Source organism: Rhipicephalus sanguineus, chromosome 9, assembly GCF_013339695.2.
Source record: "Rhipicephalus sanguineus isolate Rsan-2018 chromosome 9, BIME_Rsan_1.4, whole genome shotgun sequence".
In the NCBI taxonomy this organism is placed as follows: Eukaryota; Metazoa; Arthropoda; class Arachnida; order Ixodida; family Ixodidae; genus Rhipicephalus; species Rhipicephalus sanguineus.
The window spans coordinates 31,181,133-31,193,580 of record NC_051184.2 but is presented as its reverse complement, the minus strand read 5'-3'; the positions used below and the strand labels follow the sequence as shown (position 1 = coordinate 31,193,580).

The following is a 12,448-nucleotide window of genomic DNA, read 5'->3' as shown; positions in this document are numbered from 1 at the left end:
CCGCGCCCCCGTTTGCATGAGTTAATTGTTAATTGACGCTCGTACTGCATAGAGTCTATGTCGTCCTGTGTGTTCCTTCGCTTGTGCCACGCCTCCTTTCGCGCTGTTTTTCCCATTTAAAATCGCATGCGCGTTTGACCGCATCGCCGGCTACAGCAGAAAGCGCGCCGAATCTGCGGGTGCTGCCGCGCGCGTACTGCTTACTGCTAAACATGTGAATTTCGTCTGTATTTACCACATAGCACTTCACTCTGCAATGTACCGCCGGGAGAGAGAAAGACTGCGCTAACGAACAATTAAAAATGCAACAAAAAATTAACGCTAATTTTCTTAATATATAGGTTTCGTTGCAATTCTCTGCAGAGGATTGAAACTCCAGTTCAATTGCAATTCTAGTTCACCGCGGTGGAGTGCTATAAAACTGTTCCAGAACTACATGTATTATGAGCATACCCGCAAACTATTTTGTAAGGGCAGCTATGAATGGGCCCGGGTTGAAAGCAGGCGAGTTATTAGATAGTAGCAGTTACAGTTTGTAGGAGGGGGCAGCAAGAAAGCACTTAATCAAATATAGAAATTCATGAATTTCCATATTTGATTACGAGCTTTCTTCACCTCTTTATACTAACTGTACTTGCAATATGTCGACCAATTGTCTAGCTGCCTCAGAATTTAGTTGTTTTAATCCAGCACCACCGCAACATATAACCCAAAGTTCATAAACCTTACGAAAAGTTTGTAGGTGTACTCATAACTCATGTAGCTATTTTTATAACACTCTATTACAATGAGCAAGAACAAACCACCACATGCACAGAAGCAATAATGTGAGCCCCCAATAACAGTTTGCCACGTGAATTTAAAAGCTTATACGTCACGAATGTGAACATTACCTAAGAGTAAATTTAAGTGTGTCAATAAACAAATTACTGAACAACATAAGATATGGCACAATTCAAATATGTCGGTACTCAATACCACGTCAGTACGGGCCAAACATCTAAACTTGATATGGGCAGCTCATCATCACCGGCCTTACCATTGAAGCCGATGCACGGTTAATGAGACTGGATCACAGACCTCCCTCTCTCCCCTCCGGCTCCTCCCCGCTCTTAAAAAAGGAAATAAAGTTTCTTGACTCACTCACTCACGAGTTTAGAATAATGCATGACCCAATTCATGCAATTGTTAGGCAATGAGACAGCAGTGACCATATTCTGATGCAATCACTTTTGAGATACAGCCAAAATGTTGCAACTATTCACCTCAGTCATTGGACATGCAACATTCCACGTCAATGTGACACTGTCACAGAAGATGATAATGTCAGAATACTGCAGCCCAAGAAGCAGGTGTAGTCACCAGGTATCTACCTGAGAAACATATGCAAGTGGGAAATATAGGAGAGAATGTAATTTATAAATAAATTCTTATGTTTTATGTGCCAAAAACTGCTATCCAACTTGGGAGTCCATGGCATTATGCACCTAAGTATACTCTCGGACCTTTTCTTTCTTGTGTACAGACGGGTCCACTTTAAAGGGAACACTTGCGTGCAGGGCATGTCTGGATTTGGCTCTCCTGCAAATTCATAGTCGCTTAGATTTGTATAAGACTACTGGTGGTTGATAATCATGACTCCTTTTGACAGACTAGTGCCGTGCACAAATAAACCTTCGACGACCACTTGCCATTAGGGCACCAGCAATATGAAAGGTGCTCATTTTGAGTGTTCTCATTAAGAGTGGGCCATAGTGTACGTTTATACTGTGCATACACAATATTTACAACCTAAAAAAAAATCCCCTTGGTGTGTCATGTGTCTTAACGAAGGCCATTTGCTAGTATATAAGCGGTAAGCACCAAGTGAAAGTAGCAGGTTTTTGCAAATGCATATATCCTTTAACACAAGCTTCAACAAAAGCTCAGGATAAAGAACAAATAATTAAGCCAGAATATCTTTTTCTATACCACTAGTGCACAAACTGTGTTTGCTTACTACAACCTACATGCATTGCATGTATATTTTTGGTTCAGTTTTCGAGCTTCTTTTGGTACTTCCTTTCTGAGTCGAGGGTGTGCCTGTACGTTCTACAAAGCCTCCAAGTGCTCCAAAGCAAGGAGTGAAATTTTTAGGCTAATCCATGCTCTACTTAACATTCCCATGCTGGGCTACTATTGTGCCTATCGCTGAATTCCACCATATTGTAAAATTCCATAGAAATTTATTTTTCATGCAAGAAGTCCAAAATGCATACTGAGTCAATAATCAGAGGCTGTAGCAACCATACACGAGGCAACCAGAGCTGAAAAGATGACAACACTGACAACATAACATAGCAGAATTTTATGATGTTGTGGCATATCATTCTAAACATCATATTGAGTACAAATCAAAATCACAGGTCAAGAAGCAATAGCTGTATAAGGAGCTTATGAAAAGAAAAAGAAAGCTCCAAGTCTTTTTCATAAAAGTGATGATGACAAGAAGGCAGAGATTGCACTGGCGTCTGTTTATTCCACCCCAAGTTTAGAATTTCTTTTTTTCTCTCTTTACAATTCATCCGGCGGTCATAGCTGGGGAGGCCAATCTCACTCGGACCTCTAATTTTGTCTCGGAGGTCCACGGTCGCGTTCTGCGTAGCCTTGCAAGCTTGCTGGACTGCTCTTCCGATTCTTCGGCCATGTTTCCTTTGTACTACGTCACGCATCTGTGTCCCTCGCCTTCCCACTCGATGCTGTGCTCCTTGTTGTCCAAGTGAAGGCTCAGCTGGACCTTGAACTCGTACACCTGCATGCACAAACATCGCGAACACGTAGCATCAAAGTTCATTTTCCTTGGAGGGACACTAAAGTGAAACAGTAAATTAGTTTAGGCTGATAAATTATACTCTGAAAACCCTATTGTCATTAATTTCACCACCATAGGTTTATTAAAAGATGAGAAAATTAGATTTCTTGCCGAAATCTCCGATGGTGACGTCACGGATTTCAAAGTGTTTTTTCTTCATTTGGCCGCATTGGCTCAATGTAATTTCTTGAAACTTGGTATTGTAAGTGGCTCCTCAGAGGACAATGTATTTCATTTTTACTGATTAGGAACTATGTAGGACCTAGTGGGCGTCGTCAAAATCTACGACATCACGGCGATTGGTGCAGCGGGAACTTCAAGGTGGCGTCATCACCCGCATTTTCTTTTTTCGCTTCCCTCGCTTACCAAGTGTCTTCTTGCAGCAAGCGTGGTGATTTTGGTATTGCGAAAGAGTAATTTGATAATACGAGGAAAATTGTTTTTCTCTTTAATGTCCCTGGTGCTATAGGCAAACTTCATACAGACTGCAGATATCCACTGTCAAAAAAAGATACCCATGCAGGGATCAGAAACAGATAACACAAAGGCCAACTATATATCATGTGTGTAAGATGGACCAGTGGTTGTATAAATTTAAAAAGTTGCTAACAGCGCAATTGCCTCACCTTTCATTTACTGTTACGATTTTAAATGCAAACCAAAGATTTGATGACTGCACAGTTTTACACACACGTAAGAATGATGAAACATGCTTTATGGTTAGGGTTTGACATATCAGTATTAGTAGAAGTGCATGCATAAGCCAGGCCTTGTGCAGAGTAATTAACTTTGCACAAAGCTGAAATTTCGCGCTTATAAACGGGGTCATTTTTCGTGTAGGGTGCTGCATTCCACAGGAATTGCAACTCAGGAATGATCTGCTTATGCTCAGGAATGGCAGTGCTGCCATTCCTGAGCATAAGCAGATAAGCTTTTGTGCACACGTTCGTTCACACCAGAGTGCAATTATTCAGGTGACAGATTACATTTGTGTAGACTCTTTTCTTTCTCTTGCGCCTGTGTCTGTAAGCATGTCTGTGTTTTATACGATGAATTCCAAACAAAAAAAGGTGGGCAGACAGTGTCAATGATGTCTAACTCAATATCTATAATCCCCATTCTCTTTTAGATAAGGTTCGGTGAAAGCGTTAGATCAGATGATTGTTCTGTGGTTGATAGGTTGACTAATGCTACAGTGACTAATGCCTAGAGCTAATGCTTGCTCTTATTTTTTCTCATTTACAAAAGTTAGAATAGCATGAATCCAGAGGGGCCAACCTTGTTCCCAACCGTAGTTATGGCGCTCTTCGGCTGCAGCTTTTCATCAACGTAAAGGTGCGTGGGTGCTGTTTCCATGTGGACGACCACTATGGACCCAATGATCAGCGGCACAGGCGCAGTGTTCGTGTGCAGCCGGGCAACGGTCATGTGACACTGGAAAAAAAAAAGAATTCGTGTGTCAAGAGGAGGCATAAACATCTACCACATTTTTGTCGTAAAGATTGTTTTTATGCGTAGCATTACTTGGCAAATCATTCTAAAAATTATACGTTGCACTATAAAACAATTTTGGACTGAACTTGAACCCAACGCCAACAAGAGGAAGCAGTCAAGACACAACATAAGCCAGGGGTCTCAAACTCACCCCTCAGCTATGGGCCGTAGTCACTACACTACATTTAGTCCCGCAAGGGCCAGGACAGTGAATGTAGAAGCAAGGGGGGGGGGGGGCGTAGTTTGTACAAGTTTAAATGTCAGCTAATGTTGCCATTTCAAAGGTGGTCTTTCCCGTATCTTATATACGGATCATTTCTGAAGGGGATTTGTCATTAGGATTCGAACAATACATCGACAACGATCTCCAGAATGACTAAAATATGGACGGCAATTCTGAAATACAGTTTTTGTTTCACAGTTATGTTTCAAAATGTGGTGACCGCATGGGGTGCCTCACGAAAAAAATTGCTTGAGGTGAGTCATGAACTTGCAAGCCATGAACATACTTATTAAGAAAACTTAGAAAAGTATATTGGACGAAGACAGTGTTTTGTTGGCCATGAAGCGCCACTCGCAAAAGCTCCGCGGGCCACATGCAGCCCGCAGGCCACGTGTTTGAGACCCCTGACATAAGGTAACATCAAAAGCAAAGAAGACAAAGAAGATTCATGTACACAATGTTAGTAACAAGATAACACATATAGATGTATACATGTATATCATCTTTAATCACACTGCAACACTGGCTGCCATACCATGGCCATGGGGCAAATCACTGGCAGCAAGTTTTTTTTCTGTCCACTTTCATTTACCCTTATCTTACACTAGACTTCAATTAAAGAAAACTACACATAACATCCCTTATGCTTTCCTTAGCTTCATTATCTGCTGGCTTCATTCAATTCTTGTTGGTTTTTGAGATGCTCAATTTATTATTCTTTAATGCGTTTTCGGCTTATTTCCTTTAAGCATCACATGCACCCATTTTCACTGTTTAAATACCTATTCAAGGCAATATGACCAGCTGTTATTGTTTGTCAGTTGCTCTCATATCATAGTGAAGCCGCTCAATCCAGAGCTTTTTATGTAGCAATGTTTTTTCCATTCTAGAGAAAAATGTATGATCGATGTATTGAAACACTAGCTTCAACAGAAGGGTCCAACAGTGTATTCTGTGCTCGTGTATTCAGACCCACATGAAAAAAAACAAGAAGATCATATAGAAATAGATAAGCGATTGGGAAGCTTAGGATGTGTTTGAGAGACTTGAAAAAGATGGTTTCTTTTACTCACAGCAACAATGCGGAATCGGACGTAGTCGTAGGCTTCATTTTCGATGTTTCCTGTTGAAGAGATTTGTAAATTAAGCGAGGTATACGACCACGGGGCATGAAGTTAATGTGTGCATCACATGTGTTTCCCCGTGATTACAATAAAACACTACCAATTTCCGGGAGTGCAGCCTAACTACGCACTAACGATAGTATACAGTAACCACAGAGTTGAACATAACTAAACTAGGCGTATATTGGTGACGTTTTACTTTAAAATTCAGAATGCTACGCATTCGTAAGTCGCTACTTGTTTGAATATTTGAATTTATCCGAATATTTGTCTGTTTCAACGCATATTTGGCTGTGGGCGAATATTCGTGAAAATTTGAATGCCCATTTTTTAATTGAACATGCTTCAAACAAGAAAGCTATATTCTATTCGAATTCAAAGTTTCAAATATTCATGCACCGCTAATCCTTATGCTTCCCTTTGAAGGTATTCAGATATTGAGATATTTTATGCTTAGTTATGAGAAATTCTTTGAAAGTGAACAAGCTTCCTTGCAGTGAAAAATCCTCTAAATTCTGATCTCAACATCTGGCAACACTAAACGGCTCCCAGATTGTTGTCTTATCACACGTGTGCACAACTCCACCCATTTTGTAACATTACATTCCCTGCATTAAAAATCTATGCTTGCTCCAAAGGTTTTATACTAATAGCTCATTGCTGGTCGATATCAGAAAACAAGAAATTTTTTGGTTAGTAAGGGCCTAACAAACTGGCAAATAAGTACAAGTTACAATGACATCAGAAGAGAACCATTTGCTGGGAGCATTAGGTCAGTAGTGAAGTAGACACTTCAAAGTCAGAAATGTGAGACTGAGTTCTGTCCGTTTTGCTTGGAAAAAGCAGTTGAAGGATGTTAGCATCGGCGCAGCTTCACAATTGCACTCCTGTGTACAGGTCATAGGTGTCCGCCTGGTGAAGGCGATATTATTGCCAAAAAGAATAAGTCAAAACTAAACATTTCAGGTTTCTGTGTACGCAGCCTCCCCATCATGTGAACATTGACGTGCTTGTGGACTCATTCACTCACGTTTCCCGATACCATCATCCCAGAAGAGAGTACCGGAGGCCTTGCCGCTGTTTGGATACACCATGAGGGTTATCGTTTTGTTCAGCCTGTGCATGGAACAAGAAAGTGGACTTCATTTTGTAAGAAAATGAAAAAAAAGACATATGGATGTCAATACCACCACATATGCGAAGATTGCTATCAGTGCCAGGTGGTTACTGCGACTAAAAAGCAGTCAACAGTCAGTAGAAAGACGAACGGTACCACATGGCGAGGCACACACTCACACCCTTGTCGATTTCACCACATTTGCGCTGCTGTGGTATTGAACGTGCATATGCGGTCCACATGCAATTAGTTAGAACATTTAGAACATCAGAAAATATTTATGTCAAGAGACACGAGTGACACACTATCTGCTAAGCTGCAAGAATGACGAAGCCTCCAAGAGTACGCAACGGCACAGTTTGCTCAGTCAGCTCTGCAGCAGAGCCAGGACCATGTTCCTATTTCCGATGCCGGTGTAAGCATTGTCGGCACGTGCACTATCGTCCCTGCTAGGCCATGACTAAGCAATATTCTTCAGAAGGACAGTCTCTTGGGCTAGTTCTACCGAAGCAGAGTTTGAGATTGGGCTAGTTGGTAATCTATCTTCAGCAACCAGCGCAGAACGGACAAGGGACAAGAAAGGGAATGTAGACGAGTGCTGTCTTCCAACTGCTGAACTGTTCACGATGGTTACGCCATTTTTTGTGAGCGCTCATGTGATGTGGTATGATGACATATATACCTGTGCGTTTTTTCAATAAACTTTCAGTGGGAAGACAGCGCTCGTCTACATTCCCTTTCTTGTCCCTTGTCCGTTCTGCACTGGTTGTTGAAGATGAAGCTAGTTCTACCATCATTCAATTAAATTTAGTATGAAAACTTAACACACACACAAGAAGAGAACACGAACAAAGACAAGCACTCATCCTCATCTGTTATGCATGCCCTGGTCTGACAGATACGTTGCACACTGACAAATGACGGTGCATTTTCACTGGTCTCATCTATAGCAGGTTTGATGCCTGCAACACCCATGGCCACTTGTCAAGACAGCATATTGTGATGGCTTGTAGCTGTTAGGACTTGGTATGCTGTTTCTGTGGCACAGCAGTAGTACTTGCCTTGTATGCTATGTCATGCCAGTATATGCCTCCAATGCATAGCTAAAACACCGCCACAAAAGCTAGAGTGCAACGCTAAACCTTGTTATTGTGTCGATGCATGCTTAGGTAAAAATTGTCAGTTTTGTAGAAGATCACTTCTGTAGAATCAATGAAAATAATTGCAGTTGAAGTGTTCCATCCATTTTCTTCGAATCGTGGCATTTATCGCCACACTATAGGCAAACATGCACAACTTTTTTGGCAGAACTGTAGCTAGTGCATACCTGTCCCGTGTGTTCATCCCCGGGGTCTGTGTTGGGAGTATGGAACCTGCCCGGACGTACAGCGGCGTTGGCGTCTTCAGTTTGAGCCAGTTGTGCACCATATACTCGCCCGAGCTCAGGAATGGCGTGTTCTGGTAACAAGGCATTAGTGTTTGTGCACAGGATCTCCGCTAAATGAGTACACAAGCTATGTTATGCTCGTCTACACGGCCCCACTACGATTTTTCTTATATAAAAGTAAGTGATCAATCTTTCACTAGACATCTTCACCAGCTCTGCTTTGCACAGGGTATGTTTCAAAAGAGGGGGACATTAATTCGCTTAGGTAATTGTGTGTGTTATGACTTACGTCATAGTACTCGTACCACAGTCCTGTGGGCAGGTAGAAGGACATGTACGTGTTCTGCAATGAAGCATCAAGAGCACTAAGAAATACTGAAGGCAGTGCTAACTTTGATTGCTTTCCTGAACAAGATAACTGTATGTCACTGGTTATATTACATTTGAAACAAAGAAACAATACCATGATGGAAGTTTTCCACACATGTGCAGTATAATTTAGAATTACATCTGCCAAAAAATATTGATGCCTTCGCCACACAGCTAGTATGAGGCCTGGAGATGAGACGATGAACATCTCTAACACTTTAGCATATTGCAATCTGTTTCCCTGCTAGGTTGGACTGAAAAGTGAAGTGCAAGTGTACAGGCAATTGCATACACTGCATAGTGTTGCGCAATGTTGTTCTGTACACTAATGTACTGTATAAAGCACAGTTTAAGAAGCCTACAGAAAATACCAAGCTACCATTCTTGTTGCGAGGCGATTGTTTGGCTGGCCCACCACACTTTGATCTGCCCGTCCTCTCTCAATATGACGACTGCATGAAGAATTAGGAAAATCTTGCATCTATGAAGAATGGAACCTGTACATGTAGCATGTACAGTACCCATCCTTGGTGAGTACCTATCCTTAATGCTGCGGAAAAAGTTGAGAAGGTGGTGCAAATTATGCATGGATTAGAGTGGACAAGCAATGCCACTGTCTTGCTGTCAGAACACCGACACACATGCAAAACTTGCCTGTGCAGCATAGGTCAGCAATAAATCTGGAGCTCCCTCAGACTCACTCAAGAAATATATTTTGGGCTTAGGGCTCACTCAGACTCACGCTCACCAAAATTTTCCTCAACCGGACTCACTCGGGCTCACTCAGACTCCTGGCTTTATCTTAGCCTGAGTGAGTCTGAGTCAACTCATCAGATCAGTCCGTTAGCGTACCATTAAGTTTTTTCAAGGTGTCAATGCTCTTTAACACCGATATCTCACATAATCGGTGCTCTAATTGGCGCGTTTAATCTTGTACCTTTAAATACATGTTATCAGTGGCTGCAATCGACTAAGGACATTTTTATTGAAAGTGATGACTCACATGGGATAGTTTTAACAAGAATTCCCTGAAAGAGTTTGTAAGTGGGGGGGGGGCTGTCAAGTCACCTCCTCCTTTCCATTACTCACACCTCTGTTCAATTAATATTGAGCTGGCGTATGAACGCTAGAGTTGAAGTACGTGTGGGTAGACGTAAGTATAAATGTAAGCCGACATAAGGCCGATAGTAATGCTGAAGTTGAGTATATAGAACGACAGGTCTGCAAAACAATGTGGAGGTCACTCAGACTCACTCAAGGAATACATTTTGCGCTTAGGGCTCATTCGGACTGAGACTTGACAAAATTTTCCTCAAGCGGGCTCACTCAGACTCAAACTCACCAAAATACTACTCACCCAAACTCACTCAGACTTAAGGCACGATCCGAGTCTGAGTGAGTCGACTCGTGAGTGAGCTTGCTGACCTATGCTGTGGAGGTTTAGAAGATCTCCGTGATATTGAAGATCTTCTAACCCTCCACAGGTTAGAAATTCTTTATAATGTGCAGTGAGTTTGGCAGCTGAAGCAACGATACAAAATTAGCACACTGTCACACTCCGCTCCACTTAAAAGGGTGTAGCAGCATTTGCAACTTCTGCTTGAAGAACTTGAAGAACTTCAAAGGTCCACAATTCATTTGGCTAATACAGCAATGCCACAAAACAGAACCCCATCACGCTTCGCTCAGCTGACTGTAATAGAAGTTGAGGCATCTGTGCTGTGCGAACACTCTCGCATTGCATTGGCAATAATCGTAGAGTCTCTTTTTTTTACGGACACCATAGCAACATAAGGTTACTTGCAGCAGCAATTCTTACATTTTTTATGATGGGTGATATTAGCAGAGACTTGCCCCACATGAACTGCTCATCGATCCCGTATGTATGAGGCTCATGTGGGAACCTGCGTGCATGGCAAGGAGTATTCATCAGGGAGGGTGCAACAAAAAAAAAAAAAAAAAAATATCACACTGAATCTGTATACGACAAATCTTGCATTCCGGACAATGGCAATTATATATAAATCCAGCAAAATCTTTGTCGTGAATGTGTGCGGAATCACAGCAAACAGCCTCTAAATCCTTTCCCACCGTTAGCCAACTTTGACTGCCGAGAACTTATGTTGACACTTTCGATAGTTGAATAAAAACTTAAAATCTTTTTGTTTGTTTCTTAATTTACTGTAGTGCTTTCTTTTGACGTAGTTTATACACGCCATGTGATTTTTCTTTCAGCTTTCTTTTACCAGCTTCCAATAAAGATTGGTTGAAAGTCTAACGCTGAGGTGTTTTCAAGTTACCTTGTTTCTTCTCACTCGGTCTATGGAATGAATGAAAGAAGGGGAATTTTTTTCAGGGTGCTCATTTATATGTTTGACACAACTAAATGAATTGAAAAGACAATTAGGCCAGGGAAAGCTTACGGGACATTAACAGTTGTGTTTAATTGTACTAGTGTACTAATTGCGACGTAAATTGAAATGAACTGAGGTGGATGAAAAACCACCCCTACCGGCAGTGGGATCAGAACCCACAACCTTCGAATTATGTGTCCAATGCTCTACCAATTGAGCTATGACGGAAGGTGCTTCGTATTTCTGAGCATGTAATCCCTGGCAGTGTTAGCCAGTGCTGCTCGTAGCCCATGTATAATTTGAAGGTTGTGGGTTCAGATCCCACCGACGGAAAGGGTGATTTTTTCATCCACTTCAATTCATTTCAATTTGCATCACAATTAGTACAGTGCAGTTCAACACAACAATTAGTATGCTCTATGCTTTCCCTGGCCTAGTTGTCTGTTCAATTTATTTAGTTTGGTCTATGGAATGACATATGCGGAATGCGCTGCTCACTCGAAAAACAAGGGCCTGACGACGGGCGTGCCCTTGTTGTGGGCCTCATAGAAGAGTGTGTACAGGTAGGGCAGCAGGGTGTACCGCACCTGCAGGGCCTTTTTCATCACAGCCTGCGCAGCGTCGCTGAACACCGCGGGGTCTTGGTCCTGAATGCATTGAACAGTGAGAGAGAGAGAGAGGCATGCGACACACGTGAATGGTCACGGATTCTGGAGTATGCGTTTTCGTTTGTGCATACGTTATATGTCGCAAATGCAAAGTGTGAGGTTAAGAGGAGACGTGGAAATACCCAATAAAAATTTTTTTTATATTAATTGGGTGAACTGAAAGGGAAATACCCAATAAATTTTTTTTATTAATTGGGTGAACTGAAAGAAATTTAATACACTTATTAACTTTTCTGCACGTTCCAAATCTCTAGGTAGATTTTAATTAGCTGCATTAAAACAAAAGATATGCAATTTCTAAAACATGTATTTAGCATATTTCCTATGTGACATTTTGGCAACTTTGCTTTGTCCAAAACAAAAACAAAGTATTTGGCAAGACTGTCAGAGAGTTGGTCGGGGGTGATGCTAATTTAATTGTTTTCAATCAACTTCGAATGCAAACTGAACAGATGCAAATATGAGTGAAAAATTTCCGCCGCATACTATTTAAGATTATCGAGAATTATAATTTGGTGAACAACATTATAAAAATATAGTGAACATCCCCGGCTAGACCAGCTCTCTGGCAATCTTGCCACATACTTTGTTTTTGTGTTTGATAAAGCAAAGTTGCCAAAAAGCATTTAAGAATTATGCTAAATTCATTTTAGAAGTTGCATATCTTTTGTTCTAATGCAGTTATTAAAATCTACTTAGATATTTGGAATCTGCAGAAAAACTGAATAAGCATATTAAATTTAATTCAGTTCACTTAACCATTAAAAAGACATTTTTTAAGACCCACATCTCCCCTCCAGGGATTGATTCTTTTGCTTTGTGGAATGCAGCTGTTTGTTTATGCTGCTTGTAGTGGAGATG

General features: G+C 41.3%; 1 protein-coding gene across 1 annotated transcript in view; it reads right to left on the bottom strand.

Annotated features, from left to right (window-relative positions):
- Window positions 1–2,497: 2,497 nt before the first annotated feature.
- LOC119405426 (maltase-glucoamylase) overlaps window positions 2,498–12,448 on the bottom strand; it is a 33,028-nt gene continuing 23,077 nt past the window's right edge. The window contains exons 17-24 of the mRNA XM_037672264.2: window positions 11,418–11,566; window positions 10,385–10,469; window positions 8,486–8,539; window positions 8,137–8,267; window positions 6,723–6,808; window positions 5,642–5,691; window positions 4,130–4,285; window positions 2,498–2,791 (exon numbers count right to left, since the gene is read on the bottom strand). Coding sequence (XP_037528192.1) covers window positions 2,699–2,791; window positions 4,130–4,285; window positions 5,642–5,691; window positions 6,723–6,808; window positions 8,137–8,267; window positions 8,486–8,539; window positions 10,385–10,469; window positions 11,418–11,566 — 804 coding nt within the window. The 3' untranslated portion in view covers window positions 2,498–2,698. The remainder of the gene's footprint in view (window positions 2,792–4,129; window positions 4,286–5,641; window positions 5,692–6,722; window positions 6,809–8,136; window positions 8,268–8,485; window positions 8,540–10,384; window positions 10,470–11,417; window positions 11,567–12,448) is intronic.